At 36.1% G+C, this 25,730-nt stretch overlaps 1 protein-coding gene and 1 long non-coding RNA gene across 8 annotated transcripts in view; one reads left to right on the top strand and one right to left on the bottom strand.

Moving 5' to 3' along the window:
* MAP3K7 (mitogen-activated protein kinase kinase kinase 7) overlaps nt 1-25,730 on the top strand; it is a 49,215-nt gene that overhangs the window by 6,657 nt on the left and 16,828 nt on the right. For 3 of the 7 annotated variants that reach the window (XM_061369816.1, XM_061369825.1, XM_061369817.1), the window contains 11 exons: nt 4,582-4,692; nt 6,362-6,427; nt 7,318-7,363; nt 7,987-8,125; nt 9,443-9,567; nt 12,509-12,637; nt 15,453-15,583; nt 15,976-16,057; nt 18,280-18,431; nt 19,055-19,214; nt 21,791-21,871. In XM_061369816.1, the coding sequence (XP_061225800.1) occupies nt 4,582-4,692; nt 6,362-6,427; nt 7,318-7,363; nt 7,987-8,125; nt 9,443-9,567; nt 12,509-12,637; nt 15,453-15,583; nt 15,976-16,057; nt 18,280-18,431; nt 19,055-19,214; nt 21,791-21,871 (1,222 nt within the window). Of the gene's footprint in view, nt 1-4,581; nt 4,698-6,361; nt 6,428-7,317; nt 7,364-7,966; nt 8,126-9,442; nt 9,568-12,508; nt 12,638-15,452; nt 15,584-15,975; nt 16,058-18,279; nt 18,432-19,054; nt 19,215-21,790; nt 21,872-25,730 lie in introns of those variants that run through there. The other 4 variants (XM_061369818.1, XM_061369819.1, XM_061369820.1 and 1 more) reach the window with 3 other exon arrangements.
* Nucleotides 23,160-25,722, bottom strand: LOC133221147 (uncharacterized). The gene is made up of 3 exons (XR_009727908.1): nt 25,537-25,722; nt 23,381-23,457; nt 23,160-23,271 (listed from the first exon to the last, which is right to left on the bottom strand). It is a non-coding gene; the product is annotated as an uncharacterized LOC133221147 (long non-coding RNA).

Here is a 25,730-nt window from a genome sequence, read left to right as displayed (position 1 = left end):
CTGCTCTCTGTTGAGAAGCAGGTTTTGTTTGGTTTGTGTTACATTGGGTTTTTTTTAACTCTGCTTGTCTTGCTTCTCAAAATTGTAAACAAACATGGCATGTAGATGCTGCAAATTATGGAAGTAAATCTCCAAAGAATCTGCTAACTAGGGAGCTATTATATTTTATTGCTGTCTTATGTATCCAGCAAGGTTTTTTTTAAACAGAAAAGTACTAGGTATCCAGCATACAGAGCTAACTAACATGGAAACTTCATGAAGAGAGATGTAAACTTTGCATCTTCATATTTTTGAGTGAATACTAAACCTGTGCTCTTAATGAAAGGGTGAAATCAATTCTTCCTGAGTTTCAACATTTGGTAGGGGAACAGGGTACATCTGAATAAACAGATGTGTTTTTGTTGTTGGGAGGAGGGGGGGATATTATTGGTCACATCCCTTAGGACAAAATACATCCTAAGATTTTAATGTATCTGCTGTCTTTCCCGCATTTCTAGTCAACATATTTACCAGTCGATATAGTCTTCATACTTGCAAGTCAGTATCATGTATCTTTGTTTATGTACAGCATTTGATACTATTTGTATGCAGAGGCAGTGGTAATGTTGGTTCCAGGGCTCTTGTATGGTTCATATTCTTTAAATAAAACTCTAAATACATAATCTGGAAAACATGCACTTTTCTTTCACCGTGTCGCTTTACTGCACAGTAAAACATAGCTTTTTATTGGTATGAGTTTTATAGGGACAAGAATAAATTTGTATATGCTTTTCAGTCTTCAAAGCTCTTTAAGCTTTTTTGCCAGTTTAAAATGTATCTGTCTCGTGTACTAACTGAGTGGTTCTTGACAAACTTGATTCTGTTCTGCAGAGAAGCAGAAGCACTGGTGTTCTATTTCTAACCGTGTCATCTGCGCCGTATTTTTCTTTTTTCTCCTAGAAGATATTTAGAGGGCCAAAATCATTTACCAAAACATTGTGTGTGTTTATTTTTAGATCATTTTCCAAACATATACAGTGCTACAGATCAACTGCTGTTTATTGATTTGTTGTGTCAATAATTCCATTAACTGTGCTTCATATAATTCAGAATATGCACTAGTGCCCAAACATATGGTGTGGCACCAACAGCAGGGGACAAGAAGGAATGAGCATGAAGAAACTAAAGTTCAGGCAGTGCCTCCCTCCTGTGCTATTAAGTTACTTAGTTCCAACACACGGTGCTGAAGTGTACATAGTGTTTAAATTGTTCTGACAGATTCTAAGATTTTTAATTTTCAGTGAAATCTTAAAAGGAAGAAAATAAGAAATCCACCATAAGCTGCATTCTGTCAGTTATAAGGGATGTTTTTATGATGAGTAAGGTAGTACTTTTTCCAGATTAAGTAGGAAAGACATACTGGGCTTTCGCACAGGGTAAACTCCAAGTTTGGATTGGATCCGTCATTGCTTTTGACGATTGCCCCTTTCGTATGCTGTCCAAGAGCTGAGCTGCTTTACTCAACAGCTCTTCTGTTTTCCCTGTATCCTAGGTAAATATTCAGTGCATTCGTGTCCTCTTCTCAAGTTCAATCCTCTGCCTAAGCAGGCACCAAGTCACTGATAAATTGTTATGATGCCTTGACTGCATAGTCATTTATCAAGCTCTTCTCGCCAACTATAAGATTTGTATATCTGATGGTCTCTTAAAACTTTCTATTATGTAATTAAGGTTTAGATTGCTTGGTAAGCTCTTCCTCTTGATGCCTGACATAGATAATGTTATTATTATTGTTGTTGTGTTTGTTATTTTATTATTATTATTATTGGTTTTCAGTCATCAGCAGGACTTCATAAAGTACATCTGATTGTTGCAATTTATTATACTTTTCAACTAGAGCCCAAGTATTGTGACATTCATAGCACAATATCAAACATTACATTAGGAGGTATACTCATATATCTTAGTTTCTTTATTGAATAGAAATGTTATTTAAAAATGGATCAACATTGGAAAATAACATTTCCTCTAGTATATGAACTGGAAATACATGGTACCATGTCTTGGTATTAAACTTGCAAATAGGGATGCATCTTAAGGGGAATAGAATATAATTATATTGTCTTATGGGCTGAATTTTGAATTTGAGTATAGAATCATAGATTAGTTTGGGTTGGAAGGGACCTCAAAACTCATCTAGTTCCAACCCCATGGACACATCCTGCTAGATCAGGTTGCTCAAAGGCCCATATAACCTGGTCTTGAGCACTTCCAGGGATGGGGCATCTACCACTTCTCCGAGCAACCTGTTCCAGTGCCTCACCATGCTCATAGTTAAGAATTTCTTCCTAATATCAAATCTAGATCTCCCTTCTGTCATTTTAAAGCTGTTACCCCTTGTCCCATGCCTGCTTGTCCTTGTAAAAAGTCTGTCTCCAGATTTCTTGTAGGCCCCCTTTAGGCACTGGAAAGCTGCTATAAGGTCTCTCCATAGCCTCCACTTCTCCAGGATGAAGAACCCCAGCTTTCAGCCTGTCTTCATAGGAGAACTTGTGACCCCTGATTTGCCAAACCAGTGTCACTGGATTAAATGTAACTGAGCTGTAGTCAAAACCCATGAAAGTACAAGTAAAGGTACATTAAGAAATTGAGCCTTTAACAGGAGTCTCACTCAGCCTTGTACCAAAAGGCCAATTGTACCTAGCTAGGAGAAATCATTATATGCACACCTCCTTTTCCCAAAGTGGAGGGGAGAGTTTTTCACAGTTACTTGGTCAGTTTGGTTTCCTTCATACTGTAGGGGAGCAGCTGTCTTGGAACTGAATTGCTGCTGCCAGTGCACTTTGTCCTACCGAATTCCTCTGTGGCATCCTTCTCTTGTTAGCTGTCTAGTCTTAGGACTTCCTAGGTGTGAACAGAATGCTGACTGAGTTACATGTGCTTGCATGGTGGATAATTTCCATGTGGTCAGTATATCGCACTGCTGTGAAATGCAGACTTAGGGCACAGACACAGAATGATGAAATTTTTCTTTAACTGTAGGTCTGGTCATTTTCTGTGTGAGGTGGATAGAGGGGTTGTAATTAGCAGTTTTTGTGCGAGGGGCAGGGGGGGTGTGAAACCCAAGAAACTGGGCAATTTTATTCAAAATGTGGTCTGAGAGAGAAGAGGAAATACCAAGGGAGGCTACTTGTACTTGGGACTTTTAGGTCTTCCAGTGACTCATTGTTTCCAATTTGTTTATATGTACTATTTTTGTAGGCTGCCTGACTATCATTCATATGGCTTGGTGTTTCCAACCTCAGTTGTGGACTGCAAGAAAATAGTTGGTGTGTGTTATACAAGTGAAGAGTCAAGGCCCTCTACTGTAGGTGGGGGAGGAGGTTACACTCAGCAGGTGCCTTTTTACATTGGGCAGAATGGAATATGTTCTGTGGATCTGCTGCATATATTTGTGATAGACTCAATCTGTGAACCCCTGTTGTGGAGAGTAAAGGTGAGAAGCCAAGAACTCCTGGAAGGCTAAGTGCATGCTATAATGTAGAAGAGAAAAATTGTTATTTGTGTGTAGTAAGGAAACCAGAAGGAGAAAATGCTGCTGATCACCATTGCTGGGCATTGTCTCTCCTATCCGTATGTAACCCTTCAGAAATACTGAACATACTTCGCCTTTTATAATCTTTCTGAATGCAAATTCTTGATTATTTTTTCAGTTTCTCTTTTTACTCATCTTCAAATTTGGCCCTTGACTGCAGGCTTTCTCATATTCATCATGAAAGTTTAGCAGGTCTTGAGCTATGCACCTGCAGACTTTTCCACCCCATTCTCAAGGGAAATCAGCTTCGCTATTTATTTATTTATTCATTCATTAGGAAAGCATGTAGTGGGAACCTAACCCAAGCATGGCTTACATAAATGATAGTCAGTTTGCTTTGACATGGAGCTTTGACAAGTACGGTCTGGTGCTTGTACATTCCTAGCTACTGAGTTGCTTTCTCTGGATCAGCCCCTTTAATTTATGTTCCAGATTATTACTATATTGGGGGACATTAAAAATAAAATATTAAATGTTATTCGCTCAAAGGATAAGTATTCAGGCAGCAGTCAGTTGGCATTGTTTTAGCATTGGGAATGTGTGGTCATTCACTGATTGCCTACAAATCACTTTTAAGAAACCATCCTGGTAAGGAGTGAATTCACTAGTAAGCCTGTAAGAATAACTTTGATCACATTGAGCACCTCATCATGACTGTATCAGAGTCCTGTGCAATTGTTTGAATTCCTGTTATTAGCAAGAATAAAAAAATACAGTAGATAAATGCAATTTCACTGGTCAAATCTATAAAACTAAATTTGTCATCATTCTGCTAATTTTCTTCTGAGCAAATCTTGTTTGAAATAATTAACATCATCTTTTGCTGACATTCTGTTACTGCATGTTAGTAAAATATTTGTGTGTTTTCAAATTCTTCTGTAAATGATCTCTGGAGTAAGCTTACCTAAGTGCTGTTTCCAAGTTAAATTCTTTTCCGTCCCTGAAGTCCTGTGTAGTTAATGAAGCCATTTAAAGTTATAACTCAAGTGTTTCATGTTTTGTTCTAGGTCGTTGGAAGAGGAGCCTTTGGTGTGGTCTGCAAGGCAAAATGGCGAGCTAAAGATGTAGCCATTAAACAAATAGAAAGTGAATCTGAAAGAAAAGCCTTCATTGTAGAGGTACAGTAAGTTTGCTGGAAAATACAAGGTTTGGTATTCTCTTAAATTCATGGTAGCATTCAGTACACCCACCTACAGACACTTATCTTGTCTGTATTACAAGATAAATGCAGCCTGTGGTACCCAGTAGAAGCCTGGACCCCTTATCTTGCAGAGCAGGACACCTGTCGGAGCACATTGCAGCTCCTTTAGTTTGCTTCCCATAAAAACTGGAAAGCAAGGGAGGAGAGAGGAGGGCACATGGCTGGGGAAACACCAGTTCCTAAGTTATGTCCTAGTGCAGAGTCAGGGTGCAGCTGAAATACTCACCAAAATCTCAGAGCTGATTAACACTTCCGGGGGCTACAGCATGGGGTTTTCATACAACCAGCTCCATACTTGAAACTGTTTCTTTGTTTTGTCAACAGTTCTAATAATTTAATTCTCTTTTCTTACATGCAAGTTCATGAATGCATGTAACTCAACTTAAGGGCAATCACTCTTTTAATTCAATTGTCTACTTCTTCACAAAGAACTTGAGTAGTTCAGATATACTGATAAACTTTCCAAGATATGCAACATTTTCTGAAATCAGAAGTTAGACATGTAATTTAAATGAGATATATTATGACATACTGCTTGGTATTTAGTCAGTGAGGGTCTTGGATGTTCAATATATACAAAATATGTTTAAAAACAAATCTCAATTTTGGAACTAAGAATGTGACACACTGAAGGGTTAAAGGAAGCATATTTGTAATAAGCCTTTGTGTAAATATTTATATGTTGTTCATTACCATGGAAAGTTTTTAATGTTACTGATCTGAGTCTAATTTAATACTGAGTAGATCTAATCAGTCTGTTACCATTTTTGTTAGAAAGAGATCTGAGAAGGTAATCCCAGAAATGCTTCAGTAGTTACTGGCATTCAGGATGCTGTACTCGGGGCAAGCATCAGTTGTAATACTTTGCTCCATTTTTTAGAACTTATGAAGTATACAGAAAAGATAACATTAGCTCCCTAGACAATGAACAGCATAAGCTACCCACAAGTCTGTGTAAAGGGGAAAAAAAAAATTCCTTCCGATTTTTTTTTTTTTTTTCCTGTCTACTACCTACTGGTAAAGAAAAATTCAGTGCAAAATAGTCAGATTGTCAATTAGTACAAGCAGTAGTAGGTTCTTGGAACTATGTCACATTAGTATTAAATTGTCTGGCTTATTTTACAGGGCTTTGGGTTTGGTGGGGTGGTTTGTTTGGCATGTGTTTTTTTGTTGGTTTTTTTTCTAGAACAGTATTCTGTATTATGAATTAAGACAATATGGTTCAGATTTTTTATGTAGTCAGGCAATCAGGATTCCAAAATTGGAGGCTCCAGGAAGAGCACAGAACTCATAGAGGTCATAGTTACACAGTGCTTATGACTTGAGTGATTTTAGTATACCATGAAAAAAATACTTTCTTTAAATTTATTTTTTTCAGAATTTCTTTTCAAATACAGTTCCAGTTAGACACAACCCTAATTACACAAATTAAAATGCAAATAGTAATACCTAAAATCACTATCTAGGGTTATGCATATGTATAAAACTGTAATTGATGTTGTGATGTTCGAATTACAAATGTGAAAATAAAGCATTAGCCGTATTTTTTTTCCATAGTTTGAAATGACATGTGATTTGTATTGCAGCTTCGACAACTGTCACGAGTAAACCATCCCAATATTGTCAAGTTATATGGAGCCTGTCTAAACCCAGTAAGTTATATCTTTGTCAATATGGCAAAGGTGACTAGTTCAACATATGCAAGCACCACTGCGCAAGATATGTATTTTATATACAAAAAATGTATATTTTATATATATATAGTATGCTTTAACCATAATAAGGAAATATACAGATACATAGATTGGTTGATATTTTCAGGGGTTTATTTTTTCTTTCCCCTGCTATAAGTAAATTCTTTCAAGAAAACCCCACAGCTATTTTTAAGTACCAATTATACTTCAGTTTGTCAGAAAGGCATCTGATGTATTAAATACATAGTGTCATTCATATCTGCAGTCCTATTAATTGCAAATCAGCAATATGAAAATACATTAACAACACATGATTCATAGCTTGTACATCAGTTCCTATTCTTACATATATAATTTTCAGGATTTGCTTTCTTTCTGCCACAGCTGCAAGCAGTCCACAAATTCTCAAAGCAGAAAAGCAAGGATATGACAGGCCAGATGTACCCTTAGCTATTCTAGTATGGGTGATTTAATTGGTTAAAGTAATGCTGCATCCTGTTTTAATTAGTACTGGTGGTATTCTTTTGACATAATGTTTAAAGTCTATTGTAAGCCACTAAAGTATAGGCAAATGAATTGCCGTTTGAAGGCAGCATTTGCTTTTCAAGCCCGAGGAGAGGGAGGTCATTCTTTCTTAACTTACAGTGGGTACTAAGTATAAAACTGATTCCTGTTTCTTATATGTAAATATGTACCATTCAGACTGACTCTTTATCTCATAGATAAATTTTCCATTAGCTTAGATATGGAGATTTTGCAGTTTCCCTTAAAGAACTTTTCAGTTTACAAAAGCTGTGTTCTGCCTCTATATTTAAAACCTTCCTATTTTTTTTGTCCCCCTCTCCAAGGTGTGTCTTGTTATGGAGTATGCTGAAGGAGGTTCTCTATACAATGGTGAGTATCACTTCAACATAGTGACTTCTGCTAGTGTTAGGGCAAGCATGATCTAAAATATGTGTTATTTCATACTTATGTCTCCATCCTTGGAAATACTCAGATGCCACCTGGACACAGTCCTGGGCACCCAGCTGTAGGTGGCCTGCTTGATCCTGCTTGGTGTACTTCCAGAGGTCCCTTCCAACCTGAACCATTCTGTTGTATTTTAAAATTCTTAAAATAATTTTGAGGAGATTGGAGTCCACTGATTTGTTTCTTGATGCTAGTTTGTTATGTTTTATGCAACTCATTTAAGGTTTTCCAGTGGAACATCTGAAGATTCCTCCTTAATTTGTAAGGCCCTGAGCATTTGCTTAATACTGACTTTACCAGGGATAGCTGAGAACAAGCAACTCCTTTCATACTGAATTCCCATAAATGAATATGAATAACATACTAAAAAATGAAAAATATTTTTTGTATTTCTGTTATTTCAACAGTCTGCAGGATATTTTCAGCTTCAGTATTGAGACATTGATAATTAGATCCTGTAGAACTTTCTGACTGGTATGTTGTTAACTCCGTTGTATCTGTTGTAATATGCAATAAAGTTCTTTTTAGTTTGTGCCTTTGTTTTGCAGTGCTGCATGGTGCTGAACCTCTGCCTCATTATACTGCTGCACATGCCATGAGCTGGTGTTTACAGTGTTCCCAAGGAGTGGCATATCTCCACAGTATGAAACCAAAGGCTCTAATTCACAGAGACCTGAAACCACCAAAGTAGGTTTATATCTCATATTTCATATTTTCTTACAATTGGAATTTAAGATCATTTATAATAATTTCATTGCATTTGAAAGAAATACCCTCAGTTGATACTTTTTTGGGTGTACTATATGTATATGGGAGTGATGAGGCACTGGAACAGGTTGCTCAGAGAAGCGGTGGATGTCCCAACCCTGGCAGGGTTCAAGGCCAGGCTGGATGGGGCCTCCAAGGCTCCAGGGTCTTGGAGCAACCTGGGAGGTATCCCTGCCCATGGCAGGGGGATTGGAACTAGATAATCTTAAGGTCTTTTCCAACCCTAACCATTCTGTGATTCTATATTCTAAATGGAAGCTGCGCATTTGAAACTTCAGTTACAGAATGATGGTGCACACTACAGGAAATGAACTGTACTGTTATTTTCTGTTAAGCAGGAAAAACATCCTGCTTCTGCCCTGCATCATGAAAGAAGATTTTGGTAGGGGTAGGGCTTCTAATCAGAGGCATTTGAAATGCCCAAAATTTACAGTGGCTGTGGTGTTCAATGTTAGGTGGGGGCAGTTGTTTGGTTTCTTGGTTTTGACATTATATTTCATTGGATATATTAGAGCAGTTTCCCCACATGACATCTTTTTCAGTCCTCTCTGTCAGCCTGTTCCACTACCCCTGCCGGAATCTCCCATCATTTTCTACCAAAACAAAAATAAATAGTTTTGTGCCCAGGCAGTTTGTTATCTGATTCATTTTACAGCTTCAGATCTGGCTCCACTGATTAGGTGGAAACAGATTTGGGGATCAGCAGGGTCATTTCCATTTGGTGGTAGCCTGCAGATATTACCAGCTAAAATTACAATGTGAAGCCACCCTTTAATTCTTGTATTCCCAGTTTTGATTTAGAGAGCTATTAACATGTAACTTCAAGTGCTTTCATTTAAATAAATAGCTACGTTAACTGACATTAGTGAGAGTCTTGATTGCACTTCTTTTGGTAAAATTGTTACAGCACTTGCTGTTTTGCAACCTCTGGCATCAGAAAGACCAATTTTGTCAATTTATGCTTAGTGATTTATTGTGTCTAAAATACATATTGAAAAATCTAGCATGTAGAAATATTAATAAATTACAACATATTTGATTATTTTAGAATATCTGTTCATATTAGGCACAAGTGACCCTATTTATTTCTCAAATTGTGAAGCTAAGCACTGAAAAGCAAAGCCATAGATACTCAATTGTATTAGAATGATAATCGTTGGGATAAAGAAATTTGGTTTACTACCAGATTACTTAATCCTATGATTAAAAAATTTTATTTACTATTTTCTTTGACAGTTTGCTCTTGGTAGCTGGGGGGACAGTTCTAAAAATCTGTGACTTTGGTACAGCCTGTGATATTCAAACACACATGACCAACAATAAGGGAAGTGCTGCTTGGATGGCACCTGAAGTTTTTGAAGGTAACAATAATCTACAGTGTCAGTATTATGTGTTCTTTCTAGGGATGCAACTGTAAATTGATTTGGTGCAGGAAATAAGTTCATCGTGTAATCTATCAGTGTTCTTTCTGTCAGTGTATTAAAGTTTGAGGTAACAGCTGAAAGAGTCTTGGCAGAATTTATTTACAAATCAGTATGATTGTGTATTGCCAAATCATGACGCAGAGTTTTGAAGAGCGACACTGAATTGACTCTGTCATGTTAGTATTAGTTAATTACATTAACATGTGGAACTTTTATTTGTGTTATTGCTGAGATTTACATAAGGACCACCTTTAGACAGCTGCTCTTGTTTTATAAGTAAAACATAGCCAGAGGGCTATTTCCCTGTGATTGTGCTATTTCTGAGATTCTTAAGTAATTTCAAACTCTTCTGACATTTTAAATATACTGTCATTACTTTAACTCCCTATTCTGATCAGCTTTTATCATTAGAATTTTCCTGTTAGTGTCTCTGAATTGAACATAATTGACTTCATTTTCGATCCTCTACTTTCTTGTAACTCCATCTTCATCTTCTTTTTGTGTAATCTAGAGATTTGATGTGCTTCCTTTTTCCTGCATACTGAGGAACTTGATGTTAACAGTTAATTTAGTTAAGTAGGAAAATAAGTTATTTTTTGGAGTGTAGCTGGGGAAGACTGATGACACTTGATAATTAGATAGGTGTAATTGCTGCATGATTATCAGAGAAAAGATCTAGTCAATATTAGATTGCAAATTAAATACCTTTTAGCCAGTCAGTACCTTAAATTACTACTGCAATTAGCAGAGTGGCCTGGAAAAGTCATCTTCCTGCTTTAGGAAGCAGGTGTCCTGGCTTTGATATAATATTTGGCAAGTGCCTCTGTGCAGAAATGGTTTCCCAGATTCTGGATCTAAGTGGCCTCTTTTACATCCTTGTTGTGGAGGGAAGCAGCAAGTTATGTATGTCCATACACAGTTGTAGGAGGTGTTTTCTCTGGAACGCCACTTTTTGTATTCAGTAAGGCAGGACAATGAATTCTTGTATTGCAAATTTATTGTTGGACAGAGCAAAAGCCTTCAGTTTACAGTTGGTTTTATGTACTTTTATCTGAAAGCTAGTGACACAAATCTTTACACAAGAGCAAGAAAGAAGGGAATCTAGTAGCTTCTGTCAGGTAGCATATCGAATTACTCTTGAAACAGTCATTAAACTACTACAGTAATCACGCCAAATATCAAAATTGTTAAAATTTGTTTGCTTGTGCTACTGCATCAGAATTCAACAATGGAATAAATGGCAATATTTTAGTACTGTTCAAGTACTGACATTTTTCGATAAGAGCAATAAAGGCACAAGAAGTATCATTTGTAGGTGGTAAAGGGTTCATTGAAGTTCTTGCCCTAATATTAAGATTTGTTCCCCTCCACTTACCCCCTGAGCCCCCCCCATATTAAATATTAGGACACCTAAAGTCTTGTGCAGATCAAACTGTCTAAATTAAAATAATACTTAGATCAGGATAAAGTGAAAGAGAGCAAGTGTCCAATCTGGGAATTCCATGTATGAAAAACTATTTAAAAATTCCTTTGGGATAATAAGGCAAGGATTGACTGTGTCATTGTGTCTATCCTACCATGGTCTGTTACATAATGAAATAATACAGAATACTCTTTCACTTCTTTTGGACTCAGTTTCCAGAATTAATTCAAGGCTTCTCATCAGCAAAATAAATTTCATTGTTTAAACAGGAGAATAGCATTTCACATGTTCATCTAGTTTGATAAAGTTGTAAGGAGTTTTGCAGATGCCAAGTTCTTAAATGATTTTGTAAATGCACTAGCTGGGAGAAGTACAAATTAGTGCCTTAGAATTTGTGATTTATGCTGCAGCCCGTCTCTCCTGTCTGCCTTGCAAACTGGCTGGTCTGCAAGAACTGGCCTGTGAACATGCTGCTTTCTTTGCACAGTTTGTCAGAGGTATGGGGGCAGAGGAAGATTGCTTACAGGCAGGATGCAGGCTGTTGCAACTGGGTGTTGTATGGTGCATGTCCACATGAAATTAGGCTTCTTTAATTCTGCTATTTATTAAATTGTCTTGATGCTTTCAGACTACGTATTAACAAAAAAATCTCCTGGCCATTTGATGGCAATTTGATCCTTGTTTGAAGACAGATGAACAGATCTCTGTCACGTTCACACATCTGTTATCATACACATGTTTATTATCATGTCATTATTCATTCATGTTTCTTTTTAGTATGCGTAAGTTATGATTACAGAGCATACATTCTTTCTTTGCAGTGTCTGAACATTTTTATTCAGTATTCTATATACCTACATGTCTTCTGCATCTTCAGTGGGAGTCTTAGAAATATTGTACTTTTTGCTGAAGAACTTTTAGTAATGACATGACGAAAAGAGTAAGAGTAATAAACAGGGAGGAAATAAGATGGTGAGGAATTGAGGAGTCTGACAGTTTGTACATATGGTAACTTACTAGTTCTGCTAAAGACTTGTAATAAAGAGCAGTGGATATGACAGAGGTGTTATTGGCTGGATATTGTGACTAACATGGAAGAAGTGAGTTGAAGAATATTTAGGGGAAGCAAGCATAGTCAGTTATCTTTGAAGGGATCTTTGAAACTTAATAAATGTTATAAATATGACATAAGAAAACTGACACATTTTATCATTTTGGGATGACTCCAAGTGAAGAGGATTGATTTCCAGAGGGAAGCATCTTAACGGTCCTATGGTTAAATGATTTCAGATTTAAGTTAGCATGAATTAACAGTCTTTAAAAAACTTTTTTTTTTCTCAGCAAAACAAATGAGAAGTGAAAGGAAGCATATACAGAGCTATTTATCAGCTCAAACTGTTCTTTTTAATGTGTTATATAATAAAGAGACAAATTATATCAATGGCTTTCTTCCAGGTAGCAATTACAGTGAAAAATGTGACGTTTTCAGTTGGGGTATTATTCTCTGGGAGGTAATAACCCGTAGGAAACCTTTTGATGAGATTGGTGGTCCAGCTTTCCGCATAATGTGGGCAGTTCACAATGGTGAGTTGAAAATACTTAATTGCAATTGAATTCGTGTATTTGACCTATACATTTGCTAAACACTCTTAACTGTGTAGCTTTAAATTACTAGGTATTCTATTTTACGCTTAAAATATGCATTTTTCTCATAAAGACTTAATGCTTAGATACCACCATTTTTGTGTCAGTGTGGGGTTTATGTTATTTGGCTGCTGCAGTGCTTGCATTTCCTGCCCCTGTAACTAGTGTATGAACAAACAAGCAAAAGGAGCCATGTTCTTTTTTTTTATGATGCTACATTTTAAAAGTGATCTGAACCATATGCTAAAAAATACCCCCACAGCTCCTCTGTCTGGATGAAAATTTTAGTAGCCAAGTTGTCTTGTCTTTTTCTTTTTTTCTAATTGTTTTTCTAATTGGGCATCTGCAGTAAATGTATGAGTTTAAGTAGCTTGACCTGTCTTTAGAAATGCTAGAAAACGTGGAACTCCTGCAGGACCATTAGGCATAGACAATGTTACTTTGTTTTTCATCTGCTTTTATCTTTGTCCTGCTGTTTTAATTGTTTTAGGTTTTTATCTAGGTACCTGCAATCATGGAGCAGGACTCTACTGTGCTAGGTACTACACAGACCAGATTCTCAGAAGCTTAGAATATAAACAGAAGACAATTGTTGGAGTAAAATGGACAAAAGAAAGCAGCGATACAACGTGGGTCAGAATAATAGGCCATAGTTATCTTCATGCTAGTGGTGTAACTTTCTTAATAGTGTGGCTTTAGGTACCATAGCAAAGCAGTTTTCAGAAAGGTAATGATAGTGAAGTAGTTCAGCGAATGTCTGCAAAGAGTTTCTGCCATTTGTGAAATCAACATTAAAGAAAGCACAGACTTGTTTGGAAGGTGTAATGAACAAACAAGTAGTGAAGGCCTGCACTCTGCCTAAGTGTCATTGCTTCAGTACTAAATGATAAAAGCATAAGGTGAGCACATGCATCCTGTTTGATGAAGAAGAGAAAGGAGCAGTTGTTGCAGATGGAATGATGCACTTCACTCAGAGAAATAGCATTATGTTTATTGATATAACCAGTTTATTTAACAAAGTTTGGTATTAAATACAGCAGTGGTTTAACAAGATTCACTTGCAAAGTACACTCAATTACTTACTGCATAGAGGGACAGGGTCAGACAAAATTGTCAAGGAGACATTCCATTGAGTCATGAGGTTCAGAAAGGACTTCCTTGTGCTCTAAACTACTTCTCAGAGGGGAGTTTAGGTGTGGCTCAATCCAGACTTCGTCAATGGTTTATGTCTAAAAGATTATATGTGTACAATCAATCCTTTATATCACTTAGCTAAGATTTCAAAAGTTTCAGCACACTCTCAATTCAGCTCTTCAAGTATCTGACATAAGGATTCTCTCAACCTCAAGGAGTAACCTTGAGAGACCTCCCTACTCAAGGGGAGATCCTGGCACACAGCCCTCTGCCATGCAGGAGAGCTCAGTGAGCCGTGGACTGTCCACTGCTCATGCAGTAAGATAGTTGACTCATAGTGATATTTGCATACTGACTACAGATGTTGGTTTCTTCCACACTTGGAACTTCAGTTGCACCTTGACCAACACTGTAGTTGGGTGGGTGCATTGCTTAAATTAGCCCTTGGCTCTTGTGGTGTTACCAGTCTCCCCTGAATCCACTTTGAGTCAGTTGCAGTCATCATAACCAGACGCATCCAGTATGTCCGCCACTGTTGGTTATCACTTTAGTGGAGTTACAGGAAATAAAGGTCAGGTTGGCAAGGGATCACACGATTACAGGCAGACGGTGATAGGTTGGATGAGCATTATAGTTGTAATAATAAACAAAGATAGATGTTTGCAAATGGCATTTCTGAACGAAGGAACCGATTGTCCATTTCACTGAGCCATTGAGTTTAAGAGTGATGAGTGTCTTGCATAAAATAATTACCTGTGCAAGGAAGCATAAATGTAGTTAGTAGTCATAAACTGGAAAGCTTTGGTAAGGTGTGGGAGTATCCTTTAGGGGAAGACAAATCACCTGTCTGTCCCTATTTTTGTTTTAAAAACTTACCTGTCTTTTTTTATCCCTCCCACAACTTTTTTTTTTTCTTTCTGTATTACTTGTTGCAGTTAATACATTTTTAAATACTCACTGCTTTCTATGCAAAATGTCACTACATCTCATGTATTGAACACAACTGGATATCTACTCATTGCGATTGTATTCATTGTTGAAATAGTAAAAAGAGTAGAAACTTGAACCGAAACGCAGCTGAATAGTATTTTACATTAAGCATTGTATAACAAAACTAAAAATGTGTATAGGCCGTGAAAAAGTCACCTGAAATGGTACTTCAGTGCTTAATAATTTTTCAGGAAGTTCTTAAGAACAAAATCAGCCCTTAAAAATACACACCTTTTTTTTTTTTTTTTTTTTCCTGTAGGGCATTAGGAACCAAGTTGCTACTTGATTCCTAGTTTGTTCTAAAGCTTTATTTTTTAGAAAATGATAGCTTATTCATTAGCCATGGTAATACGTTGCATTTGGTCAGGTCATGAATTTATTCAAAACATTACTGAAGGAAAGTTTAATTTTCTTACTATTTGTTTGTAGTAATTGTAACTTGTATGAAAGACAAAGGAACTTGTGTCAGTTTTTTTGTTTGTAAGAGAGAAAATCAAGTACAGGCCAGTTCTTTCAGACTACAATTAACTGTTTGGTTTTCTATATTTATTTATCAAAATACCAGAGAGAGATCAATCACTGTCAGTCATCTTATAGTCTAACAAATTGTTTTTTCTAATTTAACTTACAGGTACTCGGCCACCACTGATCAAAAACTTACCTAAACCAATTGAGAGTCTAATGACCCGTTGCTGGTCCAAGGATCCCTCACAACGACCATCCATGGAGGAAATTGTTAAAATAATGACACACTTGATGCGGGTATAAAAATTTTAGTATCTTAGTAATTTCTTAACCTGTGAAGTTTGAAAGTAGAATTATAAACGGCATGCCTTTTATCATACTCAAAAAGTGGGTTTGCATATTTTCTTTCTCTTATCTTTTTGATAGAGATTATCAAGTTACTACAATAAAAAAGGGAAATCATTCCTCTATTTATGGGAGACGTATACTAAATCATAATAGATTTTGGGAAATAAATAGAAGAGTCATAGATGTATTTAAATGCATTACTAAAAATAAGTAAATGTCTTTCTCTTCTAAATAAATTAAGCTGTAATTTATATTTACAAATTTTATGAGTTACTATTTAAATAATTTCAAAACAATTGTTAATTACTTTCTTTATCAAATCATTGCTGATTTTTTCACAGTACTTTCCAGGAGCTGATGAACCTCTGCAGTATCCTTGCCAGTATTCAGATGAAGGCCAAAGCAACTCTGCTACTAGTACAGGTATGCTTGTATAAGTAAAAGAACAACATGAAATTACGCAGATGGATTATAAAGCACATTCTCATGCTGATTCTGAACTCAAACTGGGAAAGGTAACCTTTCCAAAAACTTAAGCATTGGCAAAAAACTGTTGTTTTTTAAGACCTCATGCCACATCATATTTAGTGTTCTCAGCCAAATGGTTTAATGAAGTGTACCTTTACTGGAGAATTGATGTCTTGGCTTCGTGAGCAAAGATTTGGGAAGGTCTTTACCCATGCTTACTACAAGCATGATGACTAAGGACATGTGGAATAGGCAAGTCTGTTTGGAAAAAAGGCTGCTTAGGCAGTCAGGAAGTTTCTGACCAGGACTGTCATCTGCTGAGGCAATCTTGAGCAACCAAAGTCCTGATCCACCTGCATGCAAGGTTGGATCTGCAGCTTCCCATGCGCCTTGTCACCTCCTGTTTCGACCCTCACCTGTCCATACAGACAAGTGAGAGTGAGCCCTTCCAGCCTGCACAGTGGATTTTTTAGGTGAGGCGCAGTGTGCGCAGAACTGGCCCCACCCTTTACACCTGAGGTTTAACTGGCATGGCCTAGATAGCTAGGACAGTGACAGCAAAGTCCTCAGGTCGTAGGTTTTGTAAGTGTCCTTCTCTTAGATTGAAGACCTTAGAAGGCTAGATGAGCTCCATCAGCCCAGGTTTGAAGATAGGAGTTTTCAATCTCCTATGAGGAAGGCCTGTCTTCGCTAACAAAGATTCAGGAAGGGCTTTACCCGCGCATTCTGAGCAAGATTGTCATCTCCTGGGTCAGTCTCAAGCAACCAGTGACACAACAGCACAGCATCAAACATCTAGGAGGGATTCTGACTTAGAGGCGTTCAGTCATAAGCCTGCAAATGCAACAGGACATTGTGGGCAGCTGCCTGAGATGGCAAGAATTGGTGGTAGGGTGGCTTTGGAGGATACACCCTTCAAATGCTGTGCTTTGGTTGTCCTGGCAAGCTCGTGATTTAATCCACATTTTTCATGCAAATTGAAAAAGCTGGGGGTTTTGACTAGGGAGATGATGGTTAAAGCTGGAGCCAGGCTGCAGTGTGAGATTAAACAAAGCAACAGTGTTTTTACCCACACGCTGTGGCTGTGGAAGTCAGTTTTGGGCTGATCCTGCAGAAGCAGGTCATTCACTTTTTCCAGGGTGAGCCTGCCTGAGATCGGTGTCACCTGTGGTACTCAGCCCCCTCAGTGCTACACCTCCATTACTGGTGAATACACATATAATAAAAGCTGTCTCTGAATGTCCAGGTCCTCCTTTTTTATTTCCCCCCCATGAAGGTTGCTAGCAGTTGACACGATTTCATTCACGTGCAGTGTTTAGGAGCTGACATTTTTTAATTTTTTGCCATTTTTGAAAACTGCACCTGCTTTCAGTTATGTTCTCCACAATTTAAACTTGCAGTCGTTTTATGTTCAGGTGCAGGAAATGCAGCCATTTAAATGTAAGTGCAAGGAAATCCCTAGAAAGGAGAAAGGAACAAATTGCAGGATAGATTTTTCGGGTAGTCTTGCCCTCAGAGGAATTATTTTAATAATAGAAAATAAAAATTATTTGATCTTCTCTAGAGTACAGTTTTCTCACTTCAGTTGTTTTTAATCATAGCTGTCTTTATTTTCCACTGCTTGGTTGTGCTTGCTTTTTTTTTTTCCACCTCCAGACAAATTGCTGTTACTTTGGTTGAACTTTCCTTGGCTATTTTGCAACTTAGTGACCTATATATTTCAAAATCTTTTCATCTGTAACATTGTACTGACTGTGCTAGCTGTTCTCCAGCCCTCAGCACATGACTTCAAGATACAATTTACGACTTGAAACTGTGAATATGTATTGCCTGTTATTTTTCAGGTATTTGTGGTCCTTTATGGTTAACGGTAGACTTTGTCATTAATTGTGAATTAGATTGCTGGCTGTGTTGTTACTATAGCATCTACCAAAACAATTTGAGAGCAAGCTAAAGATTGACTTTGGAATGTCATTATAGTACTTACTCGTGTATTCTTTTTTACTCTTTTTACATTAATGGATCTGTTGCAGTCTTGCAGCTTGCCTTTCATTGAAAGTTTTCGAAAGTCGTGCTTTAAAGCAGAGTTAAGCTTCTGAGAATGCTCAAACGAAGAGAAGTATTTTAGTATTTTTAATTAAAATCCTCAAGTATTTTTCCATGTTACTGATTTTTAGGTTCATTCATGGACATTACTTCTACAAACACAAGTAACAAGAGTGATGCTAACATGGAACCAAGTGACTTCCAAGGAGCTTCTACAAATGATACTATTAAACGTTTGGAGTCAAAATTGGCACAACAAATGAAAAATACAGCTAAGCAGCCGGTAAGCCAACATGTGCAGTTTTGAACCATAAAGATGGACAAAAGTGCCGTAACATCTTTCAAAAATACAAAATTGGAGCCAGTTAGTTATAAGAAAAGAACATGAAAAGTTATGAAGAGTAGTGAATGATTTCAGAAAGGTAAGCTGGAAGTCTCTAACATCATCTCAAATGAAATAAAAACCCCAGTTAATTTTAAAGGAATTCTTTAGGTTAAATATATGTATGTATATATAAAATATATGTTTGAAAATTACTGCCTTAATTTAGAATGAAAGTATTAGTATAATATGAAAAGATTAAAGTTATGTGAATTTTGAAAGTACTACGTTTTGTTTTCAAGTAGGATGAAAAAATACAAAGATTCTCTTGTGACAATATCGGCCTAATTATACTCTACTTTCATCTGCATAAAGTTAGACTTTTCAGAGCATTTCAGATATTTGGTTCCTGCAACTAGTAGCTATATTATTACCATTTCTTGAATTATAAATGTTAAAACTTGTCACTTTTAACCAGCACATTATTAGAAATAGATTTTAATGTACATACTGGGCATATATCATGGAGGGGCTTCTGCAGGTTTGGGGTTTTTTTCTTTTTAAAAATTTAACTTTTGAAACAGGGTGATGCTGGCCGCTTGAGTTTACCCCCATCTCGTGGGAGCAGTGTGGAGAGCTTGTCAGATGTTCGTGCACGACCACAGTCATCCCTTGTTTCAGGAGAAGCCAAAAGGATGAGTGCTGACATGTCTGAAATAGAAGCAAGAATAGCTTCCATCACAGGTAAAATTAAAGGATGCTTGGGGGATAAACTAAGGAATTGGAAGGAGGGAAAGGAGAAAGGAAGATGTAGAATGTGCATAGTCATAGAGAATGTTAATATCATTCACTTTTCATGTTGTCTTTATTGTCCTTTATTAATTGTGGGGAAAAATAGCTTCATTCATGGTTGAGTATTGACAAGGTTGAGTATTTTAATTGGATGCTTTTAAGGTTGTGGAAGAGATTACTTTTGCTGAATTAGACTTTCAGCTTTTAAAAAAAATCGTTATGAGACTTCTAAATATCAGTCCTATTTCAAATGCAAAACTTTCTCCTTTGTATCTGAAACCATGTTATACCATTTCTGCTAGGGTAAATTATTTCTGAAATAACATTTCCTTCAAGGTTATTCCTATAGTATTTTAAAATTGAGTTGCGTTTAAAGTTCAGCATGTTCCCAGATAAGTTTTAAAATTCACTTTGACAGATTTCAGGAAAAGAAACACAGTTAAAATTTTTAGTGGTCCAATCAACAAAGCATTGGTATCTTTTCTTTAAAAACAAAACAAAAGCTACAGATGTTTTGCCAGGTTTGCTTTAGATATTTATAAACTTGTGTGTAAACATTGACTCTTTGAGTGAATTGGAATTGATGTGTAAGTATAAATACATGCTTTCATGGTGAAAACAATCTTTATTCTTCCTAGAAGAGAGTTAATAAAAATGTGTATACTTGGCAAACACTTTCTTGTCTCTTTTCTTCATCAAATATATTGTTTCTTAATCTATGCAAACTCCAGGTGATAAATTTCTTTTATGAAGCTTGCTTTTTTTTTGTTACGGTATATAACCACAGAATAAGAAACAAAATTTCTTTAGTTAGTCCAGGGTTCTTTAGCTGTCCTAGTATTTTTCTACCAATGTGAAAATTATGGTAATCAAGGAGCAGTAATAAGGAAATTTACATCATATTCTGTCTTTCTTGTGCACCACAACTGTTTTATTTTTGTCCTTCGTTGTATTATGATTACTGCAGAATCTTGTTTTACTAAATACTGAAGTTACTCATTAAATAATATTTATCTTAGCCTAAAAACATTTTTTACTTTTATGTTCTTATTTTAAAGCCTTATTTCAAGATTTGTCTTTTGTATTGTCAGTCTTTGACTGAATGATTGTGTATCACATCTCACCGTGAATATCTCTAAGGGTTTCCTAACACAGAAGGCAGCTGTGTACTTACCTGATAATAACAACATGCTGGTTTTATTTTCAAATATGTCAGGACTCACTTTGGTCGCTGACACTCTAAAGTCAGTATAAGTTTTTTAACTTAGTGGAGATAACCTAGCCCTCCTTTGTGTGAGCTTTTAATTTTCCTGGTTTGTCTTCTTAAGTACATTGTCCTGAATAGTAATTATTATTTCAGAATATGCTAAGGTTTCTTTATTTAGTTTAATTACTGTAGGGTTTCTTTTTCTTGAAACAAAATTATATGCTGAGTATACTAAATTGAGGGTTGTTTTTCTTTAAGAAATTGCTTCAGGCCTTAGTGGACTACTAGAAATGAGGCCAAACCCATCTGACTATAATTTTTTCCGAGCTGAAACAGCACTCTATTGATTTTGCTTTGTTGGGTTTTTTTTAATTCTTGTGAACTGTGTGACAGAAATAAGAGCTGTGAACCTGAAAAAAAAAAAATAAAAATTTGTGGTTGGGAGAGTATTGAGCTGTTGTTAAGAGTAAATTAGATCAAGAATTATTTAATCTTCCTGTTCCATCTATTGCTAAGTGTAAATCGGATAATGCACATCACCATTCCTTAAGTTTGAGATGGATACGCTGCAACGTTCTAACTTTGGGAAATGTATTCAGACTTTTCTCGAAATGGGAGCTATTTATCTTAATCTATACAAGTAGTAAAACAAAAATAAAAAATGTATTATTAGATTTTATTACAGAGTAGATGATGTTTCTCGAGCATCATTCAAAAATTAAAAGGTTGCTAGTGATACCCAGTTTACAAAACAAAAATTCTTCACTAATAGGTCAAAAAAATGGAAGGCAGGAATTATTATCAAATGTAATTATAGAGTATGCACTTTTGCAGAGACAGATGAGATTTCATTTGAAATGAGGTAATCTAAAGAAACAGAAGTACCCAACTATTAATATTGTTTATAAAATAGTTTGTACCCAACACTAAATAGAAAATGTTAAATAAATACAGGCAATCATGAATTTATTCTGAATATGCAGGTGATCTGAAATAATTTAATATGTTCTCTTTTTGGATAGTTACATTTGGTTTTCCCTTCCTTATTGCCATGCTGCTTTCTGTGTTTGACTTTTGTGTTGCTAACTATAACTAATTACACAGTGTTGTAATGATGGCTAGTTTTGCATTTTTTGCTTTTTAACAGTTGCTTTACTATGTGTAAGCATGAGTGGAAGGCAATGCAGTTTATTCTGCATGACATTTTTGCATGAACTATAGTTTAACCAAGTTTATGAAAAATGCAATATTAGGAATTTAATAATTTTGCTATTGCTATTTTAGTGTTTTGCATGTGTATTGTATATGTGTATTTTTTCAGCCTATTCCAAACCTAAACGAGGCCATCGTAAAACTGCTTCATTTGGCAACATACTGGATGTCCCTGAGATCATCATACCAGGTATCGCAGACCAGGTGAACGGGTCAGTTGGTTAAGATGCTGGAATAATGATCAGACTGCTAAAATACTTCTTGCTCCAGTTGCTCTAGGACAGAACTAGGAATTATCCCAGCAATTTTTTTCAATTGTGTCTCTATGAAGAGGAGCATGATATTTCACTATAAACCTACTTTTATCAGTAAAGGATTCAGTCTTCTAGTTCAGATTTACTTCTATTAATGCATGATTTTTTCCTTTCTGATCTTGTTCAGAGTCATCTTACAGAGCAAAACTGTACATGCAGTCTTTTATTACAATACCACAGTTGGTGAAAATGGACTTAGGTTGAAAATACCCTCTCTGGGTAATTATCTTGCTCTGATCTTTGTTGTGTTTAAGCACCCATTTTTAATCAAATATTAATAGAACAAAAAATTAAATACATTACATATAGAACTTCAAATTCACATGATACTTGTGATTAAATAACTCGTAATCCACTTAATTCTTATATTTGGCTACAATTTTCTAGAGCTAAAATGTGCCTACATGAGGTATTTCTGTTGTGTTTAAGTTAATGCAAACTAGAATTATTAGGAGAGGCTTCTGTCAGAAAGAAAATCAGTGTAATGAGGCACCATGACTGATAATTTAAGTTGGGGCATATATGAATAATTCTTACATATCCCAAGTCTATAATTAGCTAGCAGCATATCATTTTCATTTTGCATTCTTTTTTATTATTATTTTTTATTTTTACAATTAAAGTGGATTTATTTCCTTCAAAGCCTTGAAAATAAATATAATCAGTCTGAACTGGTATAGCAGCAGTATGCAAGTTGCTTCAGAATTACTTGTCAGAGGCAGCAGATGCAAGTAATACTATCTACCACTAGTCTAGCGATACATTAAAAGCTCTAGAAACCCAATTCTAAATTTGTGTAATCTGAGGAAGTTTCCTTGTAAATCTTGACATTCTTTGGTATTTTAAAGTAGAATGCAAAATATGATTTTTTACAAAAGCTTATTTTGTAAAACAAATTTATTTTGTAAGTAAGTTTATTGAAGTTTACATATAAAGACACAGAATGTAATAAAAAAAAAAAGAAACAAAACAGATTCCAAAGAACAATAGTACTACCCATGAAAAGAAAACTTACTTGGCATTAAGGCTAACAAATCAGTTAGAAAGTTTACTAGTGTACTAATTTACAGTGTAGGTTTCCACTGTAATTTTCAAACTGTCCTGGCCTGCCATGACATAAAGAAGATCTTAAGAGCAAGGAAAGTGAAGAGGTGCATGAAGTTTTGCAGTGTCAACATTTGAGAGCCTTGTAAATAAACTCTAGAAGCTGAGTGCCTCTGGTCTATGCACAGTCTGCTGCATGTAGCAGCACTGAGGCTTCCAATAAGCCTTGAAACTTTCAGAAAGTAATTAGGAAGTGAAATGGAATGCCATGTTGTTTTCACAAAATAAGCTGTACTGGTTTTACTTACTTAGGCAGAGAAAGTCAATTAGCTGTTCTTTACCTGAATTATTTTAATTGAATTTGACAAGATGGGAGTTCCAAGGTGAATTTGGAAAAAGATGCAAGAGAAATAGAAACCTGTAGAAATGAAAAAAGGCATAGGATTGGAGCAAGTGTAACAATGAATTTCCTCAAAATTTGCTCTTATTTAATTCTTACATAAGCAATAATGAAACTTAATGTTAATGATTTATCACAAGCAACTATTCATAAAGAGGAGGACTTCTGGTATCACATAGAGTGAATTTTGTTGTGACTGGGAATTAAAAACAGAAATAGGGTAAAATCCAGGGTCATGCAATGTGGATCATACACTAGCAACACTTTCTGTTAATAAGGTAACATGGGACTTTAGCAGATGCATGCAGGTTAATCCCAGGTAGTATAAGTCACTAATGTAATGCAGCTGTGAAAAACTGAAATCTTAGACTTCATTTCCAGGAAAGATAAGGAAGTCTTAATGCTATTTACAGGCCCTTGTTGAGGTTTCATCATAGATTCAACATACTGTTCTGAACAGCCATATGAAAGAAACGTGTGCCCTGAAATATTAGCAAGAAGAGCTACTAGGATGGTATGGACAGTAAAATGAAGAATGTGAAGGCACAGCTTTTTTAGCCTGCAGAATGAAACCTGGGAAATGAACAATTATTTTCTATAGATGAATTTGCAGCCATAGACTAGCAAGAGAGAACTACATAAGCCAAGAGACAGTACTGGCACTACAGAAAAGAAAAAAAAAAAAAGTAAATTGTCTGCAGATAAGTGTGGGCTGTATATTTAAAGTTTTCTGGTTGTCAGAACAGCTTTTCCATAAGAATCCCAAGGTTTAAGAGGGTTTAAAGAGGTTAATAGTTATGTGGCAGGGATGTGATCATCAGCCCATTAAATTATATTTTTCTGTATACTTAAAGCAGTTATTCATGAGTACATTGCTCAGTGTTGCCAATTTCTTACCTTTCCTTTCCGTACTCTCTCATCACAAGGCTTTCAGCCTTGGACTTTTTTAACATGCTTTTCCCCTTTTAGTTATACTTCCAAGACCCCCAGAGAAGCACCTCCATCTCAATCCCACCCCATTATGTTCCTTAGCACTATTGCCACATACCCAGCTCCCCTGATCTTCCCTGGGTTATGCCTATTAGTGAAGCAAGCAACTTATCTTCCTCCTTGGAGCAGCACAAATGCCGACCTAATCTCTGCTGCTGCCTGAAGTTCTGCTGAGCACATGGTAAAGCAGCTGTTTCCCAGAGAGGGGAGGCGCCACACAGGCATGTTACCATGAGTCAGCTGCTTTGGGGCAGGGCTATTTTAGAAGTATGAGTACTACGTCTGCTATCATTGGGGTTTTCGTAATGTGTTGCCTCAGCTGCTTTTCATCCATGAACTGATAGGCTACCAAGGTCATAAAATGCAAATTTGATCAGCTGAAGGTAAAATGTTGGCAGAACTAGATTTCTTTAAATATCTATTTGATCTTTTTTTCTGTTCACCCTTATTTAAACCTGTTTAGAACTTCCGTTCATTCAAGGTGCTATGTTATGTTAATAGCTTGCAAAACTTAGAAACTGAAAAAGGGATCAACTAATTCTGTTTTGGTGTAACAACATGGCAAATGAGTTTTTAGTCGTCGTATTCAGCACCCAGATGGCAAAGCGAAGTATCATCTTTTAGTGGGCTGGTTTTCAATTTATAGTATATAAAATATATAGTATAGATAATAAGCACCAACATTTATATATATATATATGAAAAATAAAAACCCTAGTAAGTACAGAAGTCTTAAGTAGGTATATGTTTAAAGAAACAGAAAAAATCTTAAGTATAATTTGTAATATGATCAAGAAAAATAATCAGAGCACCTTTTTGATACATACCAATTAAGCAGCATCTTGCAGATACCCCTTCAAGTACAGCCTTTTCTTCACTGGCAACATCAGACATCTCATGCATATAACATGCATTTGCCATTGTAATTTTGTCATCTGAAGCTGTGCTATGGCATTAAAATTTTTATAGCATTGACACTGCATAAATGATGACTCAGAATAGACAGATTTTGTGGAGTGTCTTTAGAAAGTGGATAGGAATTACAGATACCTTAGGTCTGTAAATTTTCTGTCTACTTTTAAAATCAATAAAAGCCAGAAATCCCACCTTTGTCTCCCCAGATCACTTCCTTCTTCTGGAATTCAGACCCATGTTTTAACTTTAAAATGTCTTCTGGCACTCTTATGACTGTGAGAGAAGTTTGGGTCTTGTAGGTGCATAAGGAAGAGAGAGTACTGTGCACAAACAGGAAAGTGTAAAGGGAGACGCAAACATCTGCTAAAGGGCAGGGAGAAGAGTTC

Source organism: Neopsephotus bourkii, unplaced genomic scaffold (genome assembly GCF_033783945.1).
Source record: "Neopsephotus bourkii isolate Nb327-2 ecotype Australia unplaced genomic scaffold, CSIRO-AGI_Nbou_v1 NB_1511, whole genome shotgun sequence".
In the NCBI taxonomy this organism is placed as follows: domain Eukaryota; kingdom Metazoa; phylum Chordata; class Aves; order Psittaciformes; family Psittacidae; genus Neopsephotus; species Neopsephotus bourkii.
Note: the sequence above shows the minus strand (reverse complement) of the source record. Positions and strands in the feature narration are given on the sequence as shown.